Below are 25439 nucleotides of genomic sequence, written 5' to 3'. Positions count from 1 at the left end.
GGCTTTGGAAAGAAAGTTGGAAAATAAATTGCTTACATAATGTGAAATTCAGCCACCTGAGGCTACTTGGGTGAGGTCAAAGGAAAAACTTGTCCCTAAAAACAAATATAGGGAGGCTGATATTAAAGTTTGCAGCTCATCTATTTTCATGGCCAAGGTAACAGACAGTTTCGTAGATAGTTGTGACAGAGAACCAGGGACTAATGGCTCAAAGAGCTACCCATCAATTTTAAGAGAGTGAATATGTGGCTTCAGGCTATGACCCGATGGGTATGATTCGAACAAAGTCTTTAGCACTCTGATGGGCACAGAGATAGAAAAAAGTCAATTGGCTGTCTAGAAGAGGGTGGACAGCTGCTAAATGCACTCGGATTTAACTAAGCAGTAACCCTTGTTTCAAAAACGGAGAATAGTCCAAGATACAATAAAGTGGGGCTTCAGCTGGGGAGACATCCTTTTAATTGATCAAATGGAAAAGCTCTCGTCCATTTAATAAGGTGATTGGATCTATTTTAAGGCTTCTTACTATCTGGCAGCATTTCCTGCACTACATTAAAGCTAAAAAAACCCCAAGACCAAAACTAGCCCTGTAGCACTTTGAAGACTAACAGAATGATTTCTTAGGTGATGAGCTTTGGTGGGACAGACCCACTTCCTGAGATCTTGAAATTTCCCACATCTGACGAAGTGGGTCTGTCCCTCCAAAGCTCATCACCCAATAAATCACCGTATTATTATTTAAAAGTGCCACAGGACTTCTGGTTTGCTATGTGAAGACACAGTCAAACAGGGCTACCTCCCTGTGACTACCTTAAAGCAAACATTTTGCGAGGTTGTTTGTGTTTTAATGGCTACAGAGCTTTAACTTAATGCATCTCAACGTCCACGACTGTTTAACACTGTTCTGACATTTAATTGATTAATTTTTAAATGCTTTATGTATTACTCTTGGGTTATAAATGACGTTAGCGTTGACTTCACCAGGCCTATTCACGAGCATCAAACCCACGCAATATCGCGGGCTGGGAGCAGACGCCCAAACAGAAAGCGAAACGAAGAGCGGGCAGCAATGCAGCGGGAGCGCTCGGGGGCCGGCCGGCGCCTGCAGCCCGCCCTCCGCAGCGGCACAAGCCTCCGGGCGCGCGGTGCCTTTGCTGGGCGGAGCGGAGCGGAGCGAAGGGGAGGCGGCCGCAAGCAGGGGCTGGGCGCAGAGGCGGAGCGGGCGCGCAGCCGGATGGGCTCCCTATGGCGCTGCTGGTGGTGGTGATGGGCGTGAGCGGCGCAGGGAAGTAGGTGTTTCCCGGGCACCGGGGGCTCCGCTCGCGGCCGGGCCCCCTTCCGGCTCGGCTGCTTGCCGGGCCGCACGGCTCCTTCCGTCTCCCTCGCGGGGGGCGGGCTCAGCTTTCCCGCGCCGCGGTCGCGCTGTCCAGGCCTGGCTTGAGGTGCAGGGCCCGGGTCAGGAGCGGAGGCTGCGGGGTGAACACCTGCAGCGGGGAGGCTGGTCCCTGAAGGGGAGGGGAGCGCTCCTCCGAAACCTGCCCTGCTGCGGGGCTTCGCGGGAGCAGCTGAAAACTTACCCCGCAGGCTGCTCTGAGGCGGCAGTGCCTGCCCCTGCTGCGGCAGATCGGCTGCAAGGGTTCTTTCCAGGAGCCCGGGGGTTAATTAATCTTCACAGAAAAATGAGACCTGGCCCTGAGGAGCCTTTGGTGGTTTACACCCACAGATGTACAGAGGGTGTCTGAGGCGCCCAGTGACAGTCCAAAGATAACACTTCCTCTTAGTAGTCCTGGGAGCCCATCAACCATGGGCTCAGTGCCCTGTGGTGTCCGATGCCTCCCTCACTGTTTCCTTCCATCTTTCCCTGTCTGGTGCAGTGGCTTAGTTTCAGTAGACTAGCTCTGCACCACTCTACTATATCATCTACCCAATCGCTGTGGGGTCAGCCTCTCCTATTCAAACGATCCATTATGCCAAATACCAGAGTCTTGACTTTTTGTTCATTATTCATTCTGCAACTGTGCCCAAATAGCTGTAACTTCCATTGCATAACCTGCTGCAGTAGGTTCTCTTTTGGCTGTATCTTCCTGTGTAATTACTTGTTGGTGACCTTCTGCACCCATCCTATTCTCAGGATCTTTCTGTAACAACCCCTCTCGAATGCCACTATCCTTCTCTTCAAATCTTTTGTTATCACCCACATCTCACATCTGTACAACATACTGCTGAATACACATTTTCAAGACATTCAGCTTTGTTCCTAAGCTAATCACTTTGCTTTTCCAGATCTTATCCATCACCTTCAAACTTGTTCTTGCTTTCATTATTCTAGTCCCTGTTTTCTTCTGACAGTCTAGTTCATACGGCATGTTGCTCCCCACATATATGAACTTTTCTACATTCTCTAGGTCAATCCCATCTACACTGATCTTCCTTCCTATTTCCTTATCTCCAAGTACAATTTTTTGTTTTATCGACATTCCTAATCGGTCTGTACAGCTGCCCTTCCTGTTTAGCACCTGCACCATTTTCGCTAGCTTCTCACCTTCCTCAGTTATAACTATTTCATCCATGAACCTCACGTTAGTTATTTTCCCATGCACAGATATCCCTTCTACCTCTTCCTCGATGTTGTCCTTCGCTCTCTCTAGATGCGTGACGAAGATACTCTGCAACGTCGGATCTCCTTGTCTTGTACCTCTACTCATTCTAAACCAAATTCTCAGCTCTCTCTACATTCTCACTGCTCCCACCGCATTCTCATTGATATCCTTCAACAACTGTATCAGTCTGCTATCCACTCTGTAAGACTCCAACACTGCTGAAGTCACTTTCTAATCCATACCACCAAAGGCCTCTGAAAATCAATGAAGCAAGTGTGTTTGTTCTTGTTCTTTCAGTGAGCTTTCTGCACTATCAATCTAAGTGCTGATATCTGCTGTATGGTACTTCTCTCTTTCCTGAACCCCACTTGCTTGTCTGCTAGTTGTTGTTCTATCTGCGATCTTAGTCTCTCCGTCAGTATCTTTATCAGCACCTTGCAATCAGTCAGTAGTTCTTGCACTCCAATGTATTTCCTTTCTTGTGTATTTTCACTGGCACAGATCTTGTCCATTCTTAGGTGCCTTCTCTTCTTTCCATGCTGTTTACATAGTCCATGTGTTTCCTGAACCACACTTTCTGTGCTGTTGGATTTGATCGTCTCTCCCATGATCTTATCATGTCCAGGGCTCTTGTTGTTTTTTAGTCATTTCACTGCTCTTCATACTTCCTCCTTTGAAATATCAGTCTCGCTCTCTATACTTGGCAGAGATACCCTTTTCAGTTCTTCGATCAGTCTCTCTGAGACACTCAGGTGCAATTATACTTTGTATAGGTTGGTGCAATATCTCGTCTATTGCTGCACAATCTTCTCCTTGTTCATGAACACCTCTTCGTTCTGATCTTTGATTGCCATCTGCTTCATCTGCCACTTCCAATTAATATTCCTAATCATTTTATACACTTCCCTGGTCTTACATTTGCAGTAATACCTCTCTCTGTCTTCAAACTGCTCCTCCAACCATTTTGCCTCATCATTTCTGGCTGCTTTCCTTACGTCATTGCATTTCACCTTATATTGCTGTTCCTCCCTCTCAGAAACATCCCTTCTCATCTTCAGCGCTCTCTTCTCTTGGACCAACCTCAGTGTCTCCTGCGTAATCCACTTCTTACTGATCTCTTCTTCTGGAACAGTCTCCTCAATTGCCTTTCTATAGCTATGGCTATCCCTTCAACTCTCTTATCTAGGTCCTTCTGTGTGCCCGCATTCCTAATGTTCTCTTTGAGCACTGCTCTGTACGCACTCCCTATTTCTTCCTTGCCTAGCCTTGCCGTGTCTCTTTTCTTCTTAAACTGTGTCTAACACTTTCTCTTGAGTTTTATCTTGATGTTTGCAATCAGTAGACTGTGGTCTGAGTCTATATCCGCTCCTTAGAAAGTTCAGCAATGCTGTAAAGATGTTATCCATCATCTTATCAAAATCGTGTCTATCATGTTCTTGGACTTCCCATCATTCGATCACCATGTCCACTTCCTACAGTCCTTTTGTTGGAATCTTGTGTTGTATATAACCATCTCATGTGCCTAAGTGAACTCTAGTAGTTTCTCATCTCATTCGTTACTTTCTCTTTATCCAAACTTTCCCATGGCTCTCTCCCAACCTTCATTATCTTTTCCAACCTTTATGTTCCAATCTCCTCTGATGATCAACACATCTCTCTTTGGTATCTCCTCCAGCGTCTTTCTCAAGTCTTTACAGAATAGCTCAATCTCTTCCTCCGTACTGTCCAATGTGTGTGCATACACCTGAATGACTGAGATGTTGAACGGTTTTGCTTCAAATCTCGGTATCATCGTTCTTGCACTCACTGGTTTGTATTCTAATAATGCTGCTCCTGTCTTCATGCTTTGTTTTGTTCTCTGAACAAATGACTTCATAACCACACCTCTCTCCGAATGCCGTCCAACGCATTTCTGCCAATCCAAGTATATTGCTTCATGACAGAGTTCCTGGGAGCCCATTGAGCCTCTAAACCTGATTAGTACTATGTCATTTTCAAACTGTTCTTGTGGCAGGTTGTGGGATACTCTAAATTCACTAATAGTGGATTTTGTAGAATTTAAGTACAAGTTATTGCTGAGATAAGAGTGGCTTTACTTTTACTTTATTTCTGTAGTTTGAACAATATCTACTGTCTTCTGTTCGATAGCTGCATAAACAGTTTTTAAAAGCTAACGCACAAATCACAAATGGACACGAGAGGAGTTAGAGCTAAAGTTGCCTTTTTTTCCCCCCGATATTTCAGCACATATCAGCCGCTGTTCAGATAGTGATCGGTTATGTACTATGGGACGTAGAGATTGTTTGGCTTTATCAGTTTAATTTATTTGCTCCTGTTGGGTTAGTATAGGCTAGGTGTCTGCAACCAAAATAGCTAGAGGAGCCTTTCTTTTTTCTTTTTCAGTTGAAAATTCAAGAGCCACAATGCATGTGAATACGAGATGGTCTTTAATAAGTAACATTAAACCACAGTTTTTGTAACCCATCTTTTAAGAACTGCGCGCACACAATGATTTGTAATGTAATGTTTACTGCAGGACATTCACAAACTTTTTACATATTCTGTTTTCTCACACTTTACATGACTTTCACTCCCCAACCATCTCTCTTTCTGGAGGACACTAGATGTCATCTACTTTCACCCGTCAAATAGAGTAAGCATAAAGAGACAACAATTATGTTGTTTCAAACAAATACACTGCTCATGTGAATTCATATTGCAGTGTTAAGCTCATACTTTGGTGCCTCTTTGAGTTGCTTCAGTGACAGGAAATGAACTAGCAAACCTGTCTCAATGTCTCTTGCAAACCATGTTAGTTTTCACTCAAATAATAGCAGGTCTTCTAACAGTAAGAGAGCTGTGTTTTCCCTTTCCTCCTAACTTTCTGTTACGGCCATTTAAACGTGAGGTGATGTCCACCATGAAAGTGAAATTTCTGTAACGGCATATGATCTGACAGCTCTGTGTTTTACAACCCTTTTCCAGCACGGAGACCTTAACTTCTTCCAGACATGCTGCAAAACATGCAAGCATGTTTCCGCTGAAAGCCACCATATCTTGCTGTACTGGAGAAGGCTGGAATATTGACATTACACCTCTTCAAAAAGTGAGCGGAACTGCTGTTGGTGCAAGCCTTTTGCCATTACTTTGTTGACAATCTGCATTACCAGGGTCATCACTTCTGTGATCTCAGGTGGAAACGTTTGTGTACAGGGTGCTTCTTGATTAATAATGCAGTGAAACAATATCATGTTACGATCCAGAGTTTTCTTCAACAGCGAAACAAACCCCTGGTGTGCTCCTTCCATACTTGGTGCCCTGTTAGTCGTAACTGAGAGGGGTTTTATTTCTTTCAATGTTAGGGAGTCGATGACAACTGAAAAAATATCTTCTCCCTTATTTGGCCTTTGAGTGGCAGCAACTGAATAAACTCCTCTTGCAATCCTTCAGAATTCACATACCTGCCCAGCAGGGCAACTTTGCAACACCATCAACATCACTTGACTCACCACAAGCAAGAGAAAAGCCCAGGCCTGTATTAATGTCCTTAATCTGCTGGCTGGTGCTGTCTATGGCCATTTTTAGAGTTCTCTCTCTTGTTGTCTTCGCAGACAATGGCAGAACTCTAATTCTCTGAAAAATTTTGTTTTTGAACTCACTGTATAGCTGCTCTGATACTTTGATAAAGCACTCTTTTATACGTTTGCTACCTGTGCGTGGCTTTCCTTATTTCACAATGTCTTCAGTTGCCACAAAACTAGCAAAAGTTGTGCTATTTGGTGATTTCACCCATTTAGCAAACGTGTTCTTACTTTGCGCTGCTTTGCATAGCATCTCTCCCATGGCTTTTTTTCTGGCATCGCCAGCTGGATATTGTGCAGCAAAAGTAGTGTGTGTTTGAGAAAATGCCTCTCAAGGTTGATTTGTTTTTGTTGGTGAATGTCTCATTGCAAATGAGACATAAAGGGAGCTCTGCCAAACTCAATATAAATGCGAAGGATTGGGTCCAGTCAGTTAGAAATTCTTTGTTTTCAGCTTTGATTTTCCTCTTTTTTGAAGCCATTCCAACCCCCATTTTAATTATGTCAATTTTATGTCATGTTTACTTTTTCTTTCTTAAAATTTGTGTTTCCCTTCACAGCAGGAACGCCACAAGCTTCCTTTTCCTTTTCAAAATCAAGACTTTATTAGCAACATGATCAAAACACAGATACATATCACATCCCAGAATGCACTGTGCCTATTAAAGGGGGAGTTGTCCCACTTTTTGAGATCACATGTTGTTTGCCATTTAGATATGAATTGTTCATTATTGGGTTTTTAAACTTTCACCATTTATCAAATATAAATCAGGAAGCTTCTCTTTTTAAACTTTGCATTGAGAGCCACAAAGAAGTCCTTAAAGAGCCATGTGCATCTCCAGAGCTGTAGGTTGCAGTTCCCTGATTGAGGTTTTTGACTGCTAAACACATCTTGTATCTACGTTGCTTTATAGATTACATCAGTGTCTTTGTGCTAAAGAGAGAATCACAGGTCAAGGGACAATGAGGGAAATCGGCTTCAGAGGGTTGAGTAGGACCTACCTGACCACTCTTGTCACTGCAGGAGTGCTACTGTAAAATAATGCTGAATGGGTATTAACATATTCTCTTTAATATATCTCGAAGCACAGAGACACCCCCCCCTTTGCTGCTGTGGTTTCACCACTAAAGGGTTTGGCGAGTGACAGCAGGTCTGAAATGGCCGCAAAGCTTCTGATTCAATAACTGGCAAGCTTCCCCCTGGACTTGTAACTAAGTAAAAAGGAACAAATAACTTACAATACACGGCTATGCCTTCCTTCACTTTTTTTTTGGTAATGGCTTTAAAAAGACTCTCTAAGGGTGGGCTTCCTCACACAATATTCCACAGTACTCTGATGCTTGTTAGCTTGAAAAGAACTCAGAGAACTCCTTTCAGACCCCTGCAGGGTTTGTCTTGATTAGAATAAAATGTGTATTCTTAGAACATGTTAGCTAGCATCTTAGGAACGTCAGAAGGATTGGAAGAGAGACAAGAGTGTACCTTGCATGATAAATTCTTCTTAATTCTATGTACAAGTTGAAACAAGCTAAGTGTATATTCAAGAAGAAGGAGGGTGAATATTACAAGCCAGTATAGGACAGATTTACGACTACCAAACAAAGCAGAGAAAGAGCAAGGAAGAAACATGAGAAAAAAATCTCTTTTGGATGAGGATAATTAATGTTTGGATTGGACTAGTAAAGACAGTAACAGAAACAGCTATTTCTAGCACAGCTCAAAAACATTACTTAAAAAATGATGTGCTATATTACTGATCCCACAACTTTTTTACCTCAAATTTCCCTTAACCCTTGAGCTGTGAATTCAGGAGGAGGTACAAACAGAAGTAAAGGGGCCAAGGCTGGGGGTGGTTGTGTGTGACCACAACTGGGGGGCTTGGTTGGCAATCAAGGGGCAGGAGTGGGGCATGGAGTTAGGAGCGGAAGTGGGTGGTGTTCCCTCCCTGTCTGCTAGGGGGCCGTCCCAGTCCCTGGGCATGATCCTTCTCCCCTTCAAATGTTCCTCTTCCCTTTAAGGGGACTTCTAGGCTATATGTTTGGGGATCTCTGGGCTATATTGGAGTGCCCAAAGATTAGACCGGGGTGTCCAACATGTGGCCCTTGGGCTGGCCTTTTCATCTGTCCCCCGATGCCAGCAGTGGCGCCATTTTGAAAGCCAGCTCTGGGGCACTGGGTCAGCAACCTGCAGTTCTGAGCTGCATGTGGCTCTTTAAGGAGCCATTTGCAGCTCAGGATGCTACTGCTGCTGACTTCTCCAGCTCCCTTACCCAGTGAGGCAGTGCTGGACAGAGCCAGCTGGCGGTGGCAGACTGCAGCTCCTGCTGGGAGCTCATGCCTGGCACATGGGCTGCGGGTAACCCAGCATCTCCCCAAGGCCACGCACTGAGGAGGGCCTGCAAGTGCTGCATGCAGCTACCTGGGGCCGGCCCTGCTCTGGGCTCTGAAAGCCACAGCTGGGCCTGCTCCACCCAACAGAAGCTGGCTTCCTCCAAGAGATAGGAGTGCCCAAAGTCTGGCCCCTGTTCTGGCTCAGGGCCCAGAGCTGCCACATCTCTCCTGTGAGGCAGGAACCTCCCCAGACAGTGTCCCTCGCTCCCCTTGGAGTTACCTGGGCTGTCCTGAGCTGTGCTCCCCCAGCTTGCTGCAGCTGGCAGGAGTCTCAGCTGCAACCTGCCAGTCATACTCTCGCCAGTCCTGAGGCATGTGGCCAGGCAGCACCAGGTGGTAGTTCTCTCTCATCCCAGCTCTGCCATGCTGTGCAGACCGGGGGAAGCCTGGGAGAAGGTGTGAGAGCCAGCGACGGGCCGGGGAAACTCAAGTACCTCTCTCTGTGTGCACCAGGGAGTGCCAGGTGCCCGGCTCAGTTATCACAGGCTCACCCTGTTCCAGGAGAAGAACTCAGCCTCAGTCTGTAGAGCACATTCATGGCATTATATACATTTATTAATAATTCATTTTCAGTAAAGCCAAAGGTTAGATAGATATCTGATGCAGTAGAGGTGGCCTGGGGCTCTGGAGAGGGTTTTTATGACTGGGTGCCGCTTGGGGCTGTGTGTGGGGGGGGGTGGTCATGGTTTTAAGCCTGGGGGCAGGTTGGGGTTGTGGGTGGGACTAAGGGTGGGGGAGGGGGCAGTTTGGGACTGAGGATTTTGAGTCTGGGGGCAGTGGGTGGTGGTGGTCCCCAGAACATGTTAAAAGTTGCCTTGTGGCCCCCGATGAAAAAAAGTTGGATGCCCCTGGATTAGACCGTCTGATGTTCCCAGCGCTCTATCCAACACCTTTTAGAATCATAACAAGTTGTACTAAAGAGATTGGGTTATCTTACTCTGGGGCTGTGTCTACACTAGCCCCAAACTTCGAAATGGCCACACAAATGGGCCCATCAGCCATGAGCTGATGGGAATAAGGGGACTTCGAAGTAGGTGGGGTCCTTTCGAAAAGGAGCCCCGTCGGGACGAGACGCGCGGCGGCGAGGCGTGTCAATTTCGAAGTGCCGCGGCCGCCCGCATGCTAATGAAGCTCTGAATATGCATTTCAGCGCTTCATTAGTAAACTTCGAAATGGCCATTTGCGTGGCCATTTCGAAGTTTGGGGCTAGTGTAGACGTAGCCTGGAAGTTATAATGAAGATTTACCAGCCCAGGCCCCCTCTCTATTTTGAAGTAAGGAAATTACTAATATTTCATCCATATGTCAAAATTACTTTCCCAGGCCAAGGGCAAGTAATGAATTTATTCGGTCCATTCCCGTTGAAAGTGCAAAAATACTCCTGAAAGTGTTTTATCTGTCTTAGTTCCATACAGTTGAAGTTTTCAGTGAGGGTTCCACCATATTCTTTAGGTTATTCCATACTCTGATTTCTTCCTCTAGGATACAAGTGTTTCCCAATTCCCATGCTGTTTCTTCACGCTCCATTTCATCCTAGTACTCCTAATTATATACTGTTGACTTATTTCTCTTACATTTAATATGAATGCATGCATTTCACAATATAGTTGGCATTTAGCTCATCAATAATCCAATGCTGTCATGGATACAATCATTTGATCATTTAGAATGAGGCCCTCAAGTGCATAATCTCAGTCAAAAAATAAACATGTCTTTACATGCTGCAGCTTCTGTTCATCTAGAATTTCCAAGTCTTGTCATGAGTGAAATGCTGCTGGAAGTCACCACCAAGCTGCCGTGACCAAAGAAGACAACCGTTTGCTTTTCAAATTAGTGTAGTTGCAACTTTCAGAGTTTTACCAGGAGCCCTGCTGTTCTTAAAATCCTATTTTGAGCATGGTGTTTCGCTGTGATTCATTTGTGTCCCGAAATAGCATCTATGTTGTAGCCATAGCCTCCACATGTTCTATTATGTAGTAGGCAGGGGGCATGACTGATGCTTTCAGTAGCACTTTTCAGCCCCAAGGGGACACTGGCAGGCCTGTGTGCAGCCATAGCAAACGACTGAAGTCAAGCACTGGATATAGTGTGTTTGCTTGTTTCTGGATGATCTGTCATTTGTTCTGTTTGGACAACACCTAGCACAGTGGAGTTTGCTCTGTGACTGGAGCTTCTATGTGGAATGACAATGCACATAATAAATAAAATAATCCTAATAATAGGAATGCTGCAGAACATGCTGCCGCAGTGCAGCCTGCCCATTGATCTTACAAAGGCAGAATAGTTTAGGGAGCTTGGCTGACCACTACAAGTTTACTCCCCTCTGACTTCCAATTTGTAAAACAACTCAAAAACAAATCTCTCTCTCTGCCCTCACACCTCCCGTTTTAATGTTTTTCCCCCCTTAGTGGTTTATATTCACTACCACCTACAGATCTTCAAAAAATCATTTAAAAGCGGTGGGTGTGGGGTGAGTTAGGTGGTGATAGCTGTACTTGGGCTTGTCTACACTTGGCCCCAACTTCAAAGGGGGCATGGTAATCATGACACTTTGAAGTTGCCGTGGGAGAGAATTAGCCTAATGAAGTGCTGCATATTCATCGCAGGTTTTCATTAGTAATCTCCTATCACCCTTATTACCATGCCCCCTTAGAAGCTGGGGGCAAGGGTAGACCCAGCCCTTGTGTGTTAAAGAGAAGCGCTCATCAGTTTGGGCTCAAGCCACAGAACGCTTAACTGGATGCTATTACTGCTTGCTTCTGTGCTCTAGTTTTGCTAAAATTCGTGTGCAAGATGTAAATTCAGGCTAATTTATTCACTAAGTTTAAAAAAAAGGAAGTACTTGGAAACTGCTGAAAACAGACAGTGTTGTGGGTAGACGTCGTATTTGCATATCTGTAGCCTTTTAAATGTTACCAGACAATACTATCATCAAATACTCCTAACTGAATTTAAATAAATCGCACTCTCTCCTTCCTTTTCCCTTCTCTCCCTGGAACAGAGAATCTGAAGCATATGATTTTTGCTAAAGGTAGAGACAGGATGCAGGACTAGACAGACCATTTGTCTGAGGTATTATGGGAATTACTATGTCGCTATGACCAGTTACATTCCAAGGAGGAAAGATAACACCACTCTTCATATTAAGAGGAAGCTGTAATTATGAAGCAATATTTATATAGTGCTCTCCCTGTGTTCCCTTGCAGATCCACCATTGGGTCACATCTGGCTACTAAGGTACTAGCTTATTGAAATTTTACAATTGATTTTATTCACTTTTAGCAAGTCACTGTTAAATTATGAATGATTGTCTTATGTAACTATTATCCATTTGTAAATAGTTGAACAAGCCCTGACTGAATCAGGCATGGATGAATATCATCGTATAACGTAATGTGAATTTGACTTTCAAACATGGTATATTGATTTGCTCTTTTCTTCCTCTTTGTTATACCTTGTATTTCTGGGTGGTGTCATTATACAGAGGGTGAGATTCATATTGTGGTGCAGAAGTCTGTAAGTCTCCCACAATTGGACTTGCCCAAGTGACCTTGATAACTACTAAGCTACTGCAAACTTGTTTGTTTATGCTAAATTATATATATATATTTTTAGTTGGGATGGAAATTCTATGATGCTGATGACTATCATCCTACAGAGAACAGAAAGAAAATGGCACAAGGAATACCACTGAATGATGAGGTAGTTATTCTGTATATAATCCCACAGGCAAAGAAGTTGTTTAATTTCACCATTGACATGTCATTATATAGAAGTTGGGCTTCATATACATTAGCATTACAGCTTTTTTGTCCCTCTGTCCAAATCCAGGCTGAGTTTGCAGGGCTGGCACCAACATAAGAGAACTATATTTACTTGTAAACTATTAGTTATATAAAACTATTTAGTCCTCCAAAATATTTTGGTGCCTCACAAAACCAGAAGAAATGTTATAAGTTGCCGATCTCTCCCCAGCCTCCAAAGGACCCTCCATCCCAGCCAGTTTCTTTCTAGGCGTAGTTTAATTTTCCAAACAGATTAAAAAACAACGCAGTTTAACAAAAAAAAAACAAAACAAAAAACAAAACCAAAAAAACCATTCTTCGGCCCCTTCCTGGGCTGTCACCCCCATTCAGGGCTTTCTCCTGGAGGCCCGCCTCCTCCAACAGATTTCCACTGCCTCATGGGGGAGTGGAGAGGGATGGACAAATTCCTCCCTCCTCCTGCTACTGTGCTGATCCCTTTTCTTACTGAAGTCTGACTGTTTATAGCCCTGGTGCTGCTCCTCCCTCCTAGCTAACCAAACTTGGAAGACTGGTTCTGGCACTGTTACCTGCACAAGTTTCTCATCCCTTCCACACTCAGGGACACACACACCTTTACTCAATCCGTAGGGCTCAAGGCATGACCCTGTTAATTTAAACTCCCACTCTTACCCAATTCTTAGGGCTCAGGGCATAATTCCCTGCCAGTATGCAGGATCTGTGCCACTGAAAAAGCCTTACATGGTAGTATTCTTATTCTCTATTTATTTACAATTACCAAGAAAGCAGAATACATGCTAAGCACACAGTATCATACTCACCAGTCCTGATAAGGCAGGCAGACTTCCCCTGTTGGGACAGACAAAGTCACTCTCTGGATGCTGGTTGGTGCACCTATGGGTCTTGGGGTGTGAGTCTTCCTTAAGGTGTTCCTTCTTCCGTCTTTCCTGCTTGATGTTCTGTTCTTCCTCCTTTTTCCTGCTTGGACCCCAGTTTAAGTAGTGAAACTCAAGTCCTGCTTAGCTATACCATGACCAATTATTTTAGTAAAATTTTACTAACCAATCATAACCAATCGTAACATAATTATCTAACCAATCATAACCAGCCACCTTAACTGATTTACACCTAACAAAATTAATTATACAGCAGACGGGAGCAATTACAAACCAGAAAGAGAATATACAGAAAACAGTAGAAAAGTGAAGACAATCATCACAGAATGGTGATTCCACCTCAGCTATTGATAAGTCATTGCCTGCCAGACGAAATGCTGTTAACTAAGTTTTCTTTACCCATCTTGAGTTCTGTTTAACAGTGGGTGGCACTAGGATGTGGTCTTCTTCTTAACAGCCTGACGTGACACTATTGTACTGAAATGTAGATGGAATGTGAGTATGTGACCGGTAGCTTCACAATTAATGGCTGCTGCTCTTTAGTCTGGCTGCAGACAAGCTATAGACCTCTCAATATGGCTAGAGAAACCGCATTGGTTGTACTGTTACAGCACTGGGATCCAGGACCTCTTTCGTTTAAAGGGGCCATAAGATCAGAGTGTACATAATTGGTATTTGACATGATAATTGAGGGTCATAAACAGACCGAAAAAAGGAGCAAGGGAAGCAGAAGAACAAGGGTGACCATCGGATCAATTATTCAGTGAGGTGAGGCACATTTGTTTATTGCTATCGTTGGTCCAGGGTGAGACATATTTTTCTCCTCCATCAAGATATTTCGTTCAATCCCACCTTTGCCTAATCTTTCCACTCTCATGAGATAGCAAGAGCTTGTGGGAGGGATTTGAGTAGGGCAGAAGATATGATAGCAATCTCGGGGAAGTTCAGGGATGAGAGTAACTTATATTTCTTACAGTTACTGTGGTATCACACACCCTGGAGGTGTGGTGGGGGAGGCAGTGAGAGTACTTGTAAGAAATATAAGTGTGGGGGTCTCAAAGCAGGGGTTTGGGGAATGCTAGGGTATAGGGGGCTTACAGCAGAGAGTGGGGATGTTGGGGGCACAGGAATTGGGGTCAGGGGAGTAGTGGCTCGGGGCAGGGGTTGGGTGTGTGTGTGTGGAGGAGGCAAGAGGCTGGGATGTGGGGGGGTTGGGTTGTGTGTGGAGGGGAGCAGGAATCAAGGCTGGGGACTGAAGGTTGTGGGGTGCAGAAGTCCGGGCTGGTGGGTGAGGAGTGGCTCAGGGCTGCTTGCTGTTCCCCTGCCTGTTTGTGTCAGGGCATGAGAGCAAAATGCACAGTTCACCTGGCCTCTGTCCTCCCCTGCCAGAGGGAGGAATGCAGCGAACCATGCACTTTGCCCTTGCACTGACGAAGGGGGAGAGCAAGCAGTGCCTCTGTACAAATCTGTGGGGGTGGAAGGGCTTCAGCCTCCCTCCTCCCTAAATGGTGCCTGGTGGTGGGAAAACCTAGGCTGGGGCAGTCCTGGATGGTGGAAGGAGCATGCCCACAGCCAGCCCCCTTGTCTGGCTGCCTGCTGCTTAGCACAGCAGCCTGGAGGAGAGCCCCAGGAGCTGGGCTGGGAGCACATACCACTGCCTAATGCAGCCAGATGTCCCAGCCAGCTGGCTCCTTCTTACCGTCGTGGCGCACCAGGGTACGCCGGCGTACTTTCACCTCTGGGGAAGGCACAGCAGGCATAAAAGGCAGCATGAAAGGAGGCTTGGAAAACGTGAGAGAAGAAAAGATGTTTATCAGCGCTGGCATCATTCACCACAAGCAAAGCAAAGAGTTGGTGGTTGCTCCACAAGCGAGCTGGTAGCGGGGGTTTAGCCACAGTCGGTGGAACTCCTGCATAGCCTCCTTCATCAGCCTTGCTGCATCTTTCTCACTAGGTGTATGAAGTTTACTAGGTGGAAGGTTAGCAGCCGCTAATGCAGATTTAAGATTTCCTTTTTAGTGGTGTGTGGTGACATCTGCGTTTTTGAAGGGTGAGGTTAAGTGTTCCTAAATGTTTTCTCGTCTCCGTGTCCTACCCGATAAACATTTACAACCTAATCTCCAGTTTAAAAAGCTTGGTTTTGCTGGTTTATTTGGTTCAGGTTCCCCCCCTTTTTTGATCTTTAGAATTTTATAGCATTTGTCTGAGAGAAAAACAAGCACTCGCCTACATAAACAAGACACACACCTCAGTGGGAGGCAGCCGAGGGAAAAGCTGAATCAGCAAAAACTCACTTTACTTGCCTATAAACACAAACAAAATATTAGTTACCTACTTACATGCTTAGACTCTTAAGCTCCATTCTGCAAGTTGACACACTTGTGTAGATCCCAGCACCTGTGGAGAGTTCTACAGAGTTCATTAAAAGTCTGCCCATGTGAGTCAGCTTGTACAATTTAGGCCTTAGGCCTGGACCCACAAAAGAATGGTTAGGTGCCTAAACCCCAGGTTTAGCTGACTGAGGCTTTGTCTCCACTTAAAAGTTTAAAGCACTGGTGTGGCAGCGCTTTACCACAGCAGAGTGGCCACGACGGGAGTGCTGGGAGAGCTCTCTCCCGGTATTGTATGTAAACCACCTCCACGAGGGGAGCGACTAACTGCTGCCTGGTTTACACTAGTGCAGGACAGCACCATAGCTTGCTGCACTTGGGGAGCGGAGGGCTCCAGGGCTTTCCTTACCAATGCCAATATCCTACACAGCCCAGCTGGTGCCCTTCCCACAGGTGGAGCAGCTGCTCTGCAGAGGGGGTGCTGGGGGGTCAACAGCTGAGGTTTGCCAACTCTCCCAGATCAGGAGCTCTCTGCTGCAATGACATCCAGTCTGGGAGAACTGGCCTCCTGGAGCAGGGCAGGGCAGCCTCTGGGTAGCAGGTGGGAAGCACAGGAGGCGAGTGACTTCGGCATGGAGCACAGTGCATCTGTGCTGCCAGATGGAGAGAAGTGGTGTTTTGAAGGGGAAACCAATGCTTCTCTCTAGCTCGTGGCTGCCCCCTGAGCCTCCTGAATCTTCCAGCCCCCGCTTGTGCCACTTGCTGCCATCTGGTGAGCAGGGGCTGGGCGCAGCCCCTGGGGAGAGCTGGCTGGGGGATGGGGATGGCAGGAGCTGCTGCTAACCCCTAGGCTGGTGGGGGGCCAGCTGGGGGATGGGGCTGGAATCTGCCAGAGCCCCAGTGCAAAGCCATGGAGGAGGGGATATTGCCTTGAATTTAGTGGTGCTCTGTGCAGCTGTGTATGCCTAAGCATGGCCCTGGGTGTTTTTCACACTCCTGAACCAGAAAGTTGCAGCACAATAAAGTGGCAGTGTAGACATAGCCTAAGTGCCAGATTCTGTTCCATTGCAATCCACACAATCACTTGGTACCTGTGCTTTCAAGGTTAAAAAAAAAAGGATAAGTTTCTGCCTCTGGGCATGTCCACTCCATGCTTCATTCCAGCCTTCCAGACACCTACCTCCTGCCTAAGTCCTAAAGTGATTCACAAAGCCAGCTGTTCACCAAGTACTAAGTTGCTTGCGGGGCCTTCCTTTTCATGGGGAATGAGGCAGTCACCAAACATATCCCTCAGGAACTGTTGTCGGTGCCTAAGCCACGTGACGTCAGGCAGCAGTTTCACATGTACAAACCCTTCTTCCACAACTGAGTGTCTCCCCACTTAGGCACCAATCTCAGATGGAGTGGGACTTAGCATTCACCCCTGTGATGGGCATCTCCCATTGGCGAGCTGGGGTGGCTCCCCATCTAGTATGCTGGGTTTTGTGGATCACATTGTTAGGCATTTCCCTCTCCTACTTCCTAATTCAGGCTTCGTGGATTGAATGTCTTCCTGTGATTTTTGTAGTCACCACAATGCTCAGCATTCTTACCCTAACGAGCTGTTTTAAACATCTCTTTCACAAGCTAAGCAGTGTCCTAGCTTCATCCAGATCCTTCCCCTGCTCCCTCTTAGAGTTTTCCAGCAGGCATCTTAGGTGGTAAGGGGGCGGGGGGGGGCGGTCTCTTGGCATCTGGCAATTCCCAGTATCTCCCTTCCTCCCTCTATCCCTTTTGCCCAAGGCGGGTATTCTTTGTGCTTAATTCAAGCTTTTGTCACCTTGAGTGGAAAAGTACGAGATTCAAAATGGGTTTCCAGCATCAGCTGGCCTGACCACTTGTATTTCTAGGATCTACCACAGTTTGGGCTCACAGGACAAGCAAGGCAATTCTCAGGGTTTTTTTACTTGATCACCAAGCCATTCAGGTTCCCGAGCATCAGTGATGGCCCTCATTAGCACATATAGAATTATAAAATACACTTCTATCCCTTTTGCCCAAGGTGGGTATTTCTAACTTCACATACACAAATGCTAGGTGCACAAAAACAGGATATAGAGATTCAGCAGACTGTAAATGTAAAAATGTTACATGGCTTATTTTGCATAAAGCATCTTCAGGTATGCATGGTCATATTCATTACCTAATTTTCATAAAGCATGGGGGGCCATGACAATACGAGCATAATAACTAGGCACAAGGGTAAGAATTGAGGTTGCACAAAAGACCTGTCTTGTATTTCTTAACTTTTAGTTGCTTGACTTTGCAACCTAAATGCATAGGGTTTGTTTATATGTAAAATATAGTATATATACACATTTTCACAGGTACCAAGGCATGGATCTATACATGAATAGTATAGACTGAATTTATAATTTTTTCAGTTAATGGAAGCAAAATTAAGAATTCATACTCATTTACTGTGTTGGTGTTTATTCTGTTGTGCACCAGTACTTCAATTTTTCAGGTAATGGATTTACACAATTTCGATATGCTTTTGTTTTTGTAAATTTAAATGAAAAGTTTTATAGATCAGCCTTGAATGTAGAAATAGCTATTGGACCAGTGTACTGATCTGACTGCAGGGGAGGGAAAAATAGCTGGTCTATTTGCCTCCACACACCAAAGAAGGATTTAGAGATTCACCCATTTTTATATTGCAAGTTAACTGTTACATAAATGTCAGAACATTTAAAGTGACACTCCAAAATACATACCTTCAGATAACTTGTTTTGTTTCTAGGACAGAATTCCATGGCTTTGCAAACTACATGATATACTAATGAGGTAAGAGAACCTCAGACATGCAGAGTGATTGCATCTGTAATGATTATTGGTTAAAGTTGCATTAATGGGGTTAGGTATATAATACAAGTTGAACCTCTCTCATCCAGCACCCTCAGGACCTGGCCAGTGCCAGATGAGAGAATTTGCTGGACCAAGGTCAATATTCTGTAGCACACTGCTGACACTTTCACTGCTTACTGGGTGCTTAGAAGACATTTGGGGCAAATTGCAGCTAAATTACAGCACAGAGCGCGGTGAGCCAGGACTGGTGGCTGGAAACAAACTTTATGGGACCACGGGAAACTTGGTCACACCACACATAAATGGTTGTCTGGGTAACTAAAATCATGCCAGATTATGGATGCTGTCAGATGAGAGAGTTCTGGATTAGAGACGTTCAACCTGTATTATAAAAATATTCTGCAGTCAGTAAAACCATCCTGTATTCAGTATTCTGTGAAATGTTTTAATACTTAAAACAACAGTAAGGAAACACCTAAATACTACTACTGGATGGACCTTTTTGGGGTTGAGAGTACTTTCTTCATTGTCCGTATGAATATATTTACGTTTCAAGTACCCAGTTCAGTGGTAAGGTTGACACTAGTTAGTTCTAGAGGGCATACTGTGTGCACATAAGGCATTTTAGAAAATTTTGTACAAGTGATTTTGGAGCCTAAGTTCCTTTGACTTTTTATAAGATTTAGGCTTTTAAGTACCTAAGTCACTTGGAATATAGTCTCCTAAGTCAAGTGTTTAAGAACATTTTATCCTTAGTTGACTCACTTGCCATTGAACTTTGCAGGATGTGGGCTTCTGAAATAGTTGTCCTAGCTCAAATATTTAGATCTGTTAAAAATGAGAAAAATAATGTAAAAGTAATGACATGAGGCTTAGGGGAAAGAAGAGTCAAACCTAGAACTTTAAATTTCTGCATTTTGAATTTGCATGGGTTTATTCACAATGGCAGTCACCCCATAGACAATTACATATATTACAGCAACAAGATGATAACCCTCATCAGTAAAGATGGTTCTGAGCCAAACTTACAAGACTTCTGTTGTGTTCAAAATCTGGATTTGGGTTTTGCAGCATTTACCCTTTTCTGCTTATCAGGTGTACAATAAATATATTCTCCATCATGATGATTCATTTATGGATCTTGGCATGATAGAGACAGGAAAAGGAGATTTCACATTCTACATACGTGGTGTTTCTCAGAGTGGCAAGAGGCTGCTGAACTCCCAGGATTAAGTAAAGGATGTAGTTTCTTTTAAGAAGGGTCGGGGAAGACATGGAATTCAGAAATAACACAATAATCTTGAAAGGACCTGTCCTATCTAAACCAAGACTAAATGACTCTTATAGCAGCCTGCAAGTAGCAGGGTCAGACAGGCTATTTGCCTGTGGAACTTAAGTCACAGAATTGCCCATGTGTAAGGCAGCAGTAAAGTTAGTTTACTACTATGTATAATATGTTCACAATTTGACTACAGAATGAGTTTGTTTTTCTTTTTTTTTCCCGTATCCCAGTCACCCAACCTGTATGTTCATTTGTAGTGTCTAAAGCCAAAACTAAGTGGAAGGCAGGATGTGGGCTTTCTAGTGTAACATATGCCACTCTGTGCTTCTCCAAAGTTTTTAATCTTTGTTTTAAAGAACTCTTACCAGAGTGAAATGAAAGAATTACAAAGTGTAATTTCACTTGTTAGCATTAATCTCACTAAACCCAACCGTCCAGAGCAACTGTTAAAACAGCCAAGGTCATATGCAGAGTTCTCATCAATGTTAACAGGGGTAATATGGCTCTTCCAAAAAATTTATTTCAGTATCTTCAAAAACAAAGTGGAGTGGGTTAAGAAAAATTTGCGGTGTTCAGGATAGAACTGTACTCTAGTAGACCCTTAGAGGCAGCTTGTACATGGTGTAGGACAGTGCCTCATTCATGCTGTCCAACAGCCATCTCTCTCACCTGATAGCTCTCTCTTTGGAATTCAGTTACACTTCCACATTTGGGAAGATGGTGGCTGTTATGAAGACTCCAAAAGATCGAGGTGTTAAAAGGACAGTACGTGAAATCATGTTTTTAAAAAGCAAGTACCCTTACTTGTGTTAGTGATTTTACTTCAGAGTTCCCTTAAAATAAGGAAAAACAATCCTTACATTGCTTCTTTGTGAGGCTGGGTTGGGTCGCCCACTTTATCATCTATTGAAAATAATCAGACATGGTAATACACCAAATACAGGTACAATATTTAAGTCATTATTATTGAAATGTTCTTCCTTTGATAGAGAAGAATCAGATGAACAAAGTGTGATTCTGGCCTGTTCAGCTCTGAAGAAAATGCATAGATGCTTATTAGTAAGTGGAATTGATGCTCTGTATTCTAAGAGTGATCAGCTAAAGGAAGAAGGAAATTCTGCTACACGGAAGATCCTTTTTATCCATTTGGATGGATCTATGGAACTCATCACCAGCCGCCTGGAGAAGAGGAAAGGACACTTTATGGCAATTGAACTACTACAGTCTCAGTTTGATACGCTGGAGCCTCCAGCAGTGCCAGAAAACTTTATTACTGTGAATGTGGAAGAGTCTGTTGCTGAAATAGTGTCTGAAATTGAGAAATCTCTTCACTTAGGGCTTGCCTACACTAACCCCCTCCTTCAAAGGGGTGATGTAAACGAGCCCTCTCAGTGAATAGCAATAAGTTGCTGCACTGCATATGTAGCACCTCATTACACGAACTTCAAAGTTGCTAACTTCGAAGCGCCAGCCAGCAGTCTATCCCCGGGCACTCTGAAGTACATGCGCAATTTTGAAGTTTTCTTATTCCCAAAACATTGAGAGTAAGGGAACTTGAAAGTTGCACAGGTACTTTGAAGTGCCTGGGGCTACACGACTTGCTGGCGCTTCAAAGCGCTCATGGTGAGAATTATGCTAATGAGGTGCTGCATATGCGGTGTAGGACCTCATTGCTATTCACTGAGCGGGCTTGCTTACGTGCCCGGTTCTAAGGAGGGGACTACTATAGACAAGCCCTTAAAGTAATGCTTTTCTAGAGCAGTTTTTAAATTAAATGCAGATTGTTTTAACCATGTTGTATTTGTGCAATGGCAGCAATTACTTTCTCAAGTTAGCTGGCACGGTTTGCAGCGTTAACTGCACTGTCTTGACAAATTTTAAAGGGAACACTACTACTGATACTTTATGACCTGTTAAAACCTGAAGAAAATTTTCAAAAGTGAATGACATTTGCCTAACTCTTCTTCTGTTTAAATCACAGATGAAATTCCTATTGGCTTTGATAGATTATAGGTAAACACTAAATGTGTCTGACAATCCCATACTGGAGGTTTAGAGAGAACATGAAAATCACAACTAATTTAGCTTTCACGTTTTTCCCTTGCCTCCACACAGAATTGGCCCTAGTCATAACTACATGACTTTTAAATTTTGAATGGACACTGGAAAGTTGAACATCCTTTTAAGAGGAGGCAGAGTTCTCTAATAGTGCAGAAGGGTATGAACTTAGACAGCAGGGTTCAGACCCTGACTTCACTATTAGCTCCAGGCCTGATCTGGAGCAAGTCATAACTTCTGTGTTTATGTCCTTATCTGTGAAAATACTTGTCTATCTCACCTGGGTGTTGTGAGACTTCATTCTGACAAATACCTGGAGCTCCTGGGGGAAAGAGAGGGCTATGTAACTGCAAATTATTATTCTACCTAAATCTTTAAAAGTAAACTAAGTAGCACTTTATTGACTGTGATTTAGTCGTTCATATGCAAAATACACATACTGATGAAACAGGAGTGAGAATGACTCAGCCAGTGTAGTAAGGCTTATATGCTATTGGATTCATCAGTCCAGAACTGAGAGGTGTACTACTCTGCCTTCAGCTTGTCTGACAGGCAGCTATTCAATTTGACATTTTTCTGGCACCCTCCCCCTGCTACTGTGATAGCTTCACTCAAGCCTCTTATACTCAAGCTGTATTCCAAAGTATGACTTTTTGCTGTAACAAGAATTCAAACCTGATTTGAGGAACATCCTACATCAGGTAGGTGGTTTGCATTTTGCTCCCCACAGGCAATATTTGGATTTCACAGATGCACACCAGCCAGTTAGTATCTTATTTTCAATGTCCCTCCCAAACTGAGTCCACAAATTGGGGTCCTTTGCTACAATCATTTAAAAATGTACATACCAAAGGCTGCAATCCCAATTAGAGTACTTAAATTCAGGTGTAACTGTTCTTAAAAACGTGTTTACTTTCTTATCAACTTGTAATGCTTTATAGATGCTGAAATCCTTATTAAAGCTAAGACTATACAACTACAGCCTTAAGTAGTCTTAGTGAAGGCAAAGGACTACTTGTGTCTAAAGAAAAAAAGCAGTCCTATAGTGCCTTAAAGACTAACAGTATTATTTATTAGGTGTATATATCTCTGTTAGTCTTGTGGCACCTTATAGACTTTGTTGTTCTCGAAGGTACAGACTAACATGGCTACCTCTCTGATATTTATTAGGTGATGAGCTTTCATGGGAAAGACCCACTTCTTCAGATCTGGAGAGCAAAAGAAAAAACTGAGTGAAAACTGAGAAATTAACTAAATAGAGGGGAAAGAAGGAGTGGAGAGAGGAAAAAACCCTCTGATGTGTCAGTTAAGTGGGATATCTGCCATCACTGTGAATGTCAAAGATGGGGAAATTGTGCTTGTGAAGTGTAAGATAACTAGGATTGTTATTGAGTCCACAGTGATAGGTATCAAAATTGAAAATGAATTTCAATTCAGATGTCTCCCTTTGTAATCTGGTGTTAAAATCTCTTTGTCGTAAAAAACACAGATAATTAAGTCACTAATAGTGCATCCTGCCAAATTCAAGTGCTCAATTACCAGTTTGTGTGTATTCAGATTCCTAGTATCTGATTTGTGTCCATTCAGTCTTTGACGAAGGGATTGTCCAGTTTGTCCAACGTACACGGCAGAAGTGGATCTTTCCCACAAAAACTCATCGCCAATAAATATTGTTAGTCTTTAAGGCGCTACAGACTGCTCTCTTTGTTTTGTGAAGATACAGATACAAATACATGGCTACTTCCCTGAGACTATTCATGTGTAAAGAGAATATTCTGCATAATATATTCATGAACAAGGGCCTAGGAGGGCTATATACAGTCATTACACACAATCCAGTTTATTCAAGGCCAGCGTATTAAAAATAGTTAAGTGAGAACAAAACCCCTCATTACAACAATAAGAAATTTAAAGATACAGTCTGCTTTCTATACTTGGAAATTTTTGCATAAGTCGCACAATTCACAGAATTCAAAGAATACAACTGCATACTTAACTTTTGGGGAGCACATATATTTATCCAAAGATGTTTAAAATATCCTTTGAACATAGATCAGTGAATACTGGCCTGGACTTCACATATTTCCTGAAGTTAGTCCCCTTCGTTGGTAAGCCATGCTGTACAAGAGAAGTAATATTGTAAAGAACCTTTCTGATATATTTCAGCATACACATTACCCTCATTAGTACTCTCATCCCAATTTATGACCTTGATTATTGCTACTAGCTCACAGCTTTGCAGGGAAAAATGGTGTTATTCAGGGGCATCTTTGGGGAAATCAATTAACCATTAGCTGGATTATCAGTTTTAAAAGTGCATGTTGCTTCTTTTAGTGGACGTTAGACTTGCTCTTAGGGGTACACCAAATACCAGCAGTGCCTCCTTGGCACAATACTGTGCATGAGCATTGCGGATAGCAGTGAGAGAAAAAAATAGCAACGATCTAGTGGGTATATAGAAGTGACGCAGCCAAAAGTCAGACTGCATGAGATTGATCCATTTCTTTCTGTATTATTATTCTGTATAAAATGATCACAAACCTACTTAATCCAGAATCTGTCTGCAACTGTTTATTTCAGTGTGAATATCCTGGGCTGCTAATCAGTTTGATTTTTTTGCACATCCTTGTTGTTTGTTACAAGAGGAACAAGAACGGTCAGTTGTAAGATTATGGTTCAGTGCATCACATTAAAATGGGGAACAAATGCAACATTCCCAACACAAAGTTTCAGTTATTGTTCAGATCTAGAAACTAGTAGCGTCAACCCTAAAGTCAGTTAATTGGCACCCTCTTGTGGGGATTCCACTAAGTTAGCTCTGCATTTAATAAAGTTGCAGTTCTCCCAATACAGGTTGCACCTCCCTCATCTGGCACCCTTAGGACCTCACTGGTCCCAAACAAGGGAATTCGCCTCCTGCCATCCACTCAGCTGCTCTTCCCTGTTGCTGGTTCCACTTTTGCCCTACCATCTCCAGCCCTGTGGCCTCCTTACCTCCTGCTCAGACCTCAGCCCTTTCTGGGCTGACACGAGTCAGCCATGCTTGGGCTTCCAGCTGGGGAGACTGGCTCCAGACCCAACTGAGCTGCTGGATATGGCCCCAGCCTTGTGGAGGCCAGCTCTGGCCAGGGACACAAGCCCTGCCAGGCTCCCAGGGCCAGGCTTCCCTATCACTGGGCTTTAGCAGGCCCTCCCCCTAATAGCCTCCCACCGTGGGGACTTTGGTCCAGTAACCTCTGTGGTCATGCTGCCCCACAGTTGTTGCCGGACCAGAGAGTGCCAGTTTTGGGAGGTGGAATCTGTACATGTACCCCACACAATTCTACAGACGTAAGGCATATTCTGTCTCCAGCACAGTGTTCTCTGTAAGCTGAGTGCTTAGGCAGCCAACCAGAAAAGATTTAAATGTCACCCAGCTGATTAGCAAAGTGGCCACAGCTGGCAGCTTACGTTTCTGCTGGTGCCACACATCTGCAGATGCCTCTGAACATAATTTATTCTGCACATGGGTGGAAAACAGAGGAAGACTGCCAACTACTGCACAGTGGTGAGGCTGGGCATGGTTTAACCACGCATGGGCCACAATTATATATATTCAGGACACGTAGCCATCATATTGCTTAGCAAATAGTTACATCAAATCACATAGCATATGGCCAAATGTCAGAATTAACCCTCAGCCCTTCCCATC

At 44.0% G+C, this 25439-nt stretch overlaps 1 protein-coding gene across 1 annotated transcript; it reads left to right on the top strand.

The window, feature by feature from the left end:
* Positions 1-1180: 1180 nt before the first annotated feature.
* Positions 1181-21085, top strand: IDNK (IDNK gluconokinase). The gene is made up of 5 exons (XM_074994999.1): positions 1181-1289; positions 11778-11808; positions 12187-12273; positions 18344-18387; positions 20680-21085. Exons 1-5 carry the CDS (start codon positions 1246-1248, stop codon positions 21083-21085), a joined length of 612 nt encoding a protein of 203 aa, XP_074851100.1. The 5' UTR covers positions 1181-1245.
* Positions 21086-25439: the final 4354 nt, after the last annotated feature.

The sequence above is a fragment of the Carettochelys insculpta genome, chromosome 5, assembly GCF_033958435.1.
Source record: "Carettochelys insculpta isolate YL-2023 chromosome 5, ASM3395843v1, whole genome shotgun sequence".
Taxonomy (NCBI): Eukaryota; Metazoa; Chordata; order Testudines; family Carettochelyidae; genus Carettochelys; species Carettochelys insculpta.
This window is presented reverse-complemented; position numbering and strand designations above follow the sequence as displayed.

What these genes read in the sequence shown, in the direction of transcription:
- IDNK (XM_074994999.1), top strand. Translation starts at nt 1,246, where the DNA reads ATGGCGCTGCTGGTGGTGGTGATGGGCGTGAGCGGCGCAGGGAA. An exon ending in GGCGTGAGCGGCGCAGGGAA is followed by an intron (nt 1,290 to 11,777) that starts GTAGGTGTTTCC and finishes GTTCCCTTGCAG; the next exon opens with ATCCACCATTGGGTCACATC. An exon ending in GAATACCACTGAATGATGAG is followed by an intron (nt 12,274 to 18,343) that starts GTAGTTATTCTG and finishes TTTTGTTTCTAG; the next exon opens with GACAGAATTCCATGGCTTTG.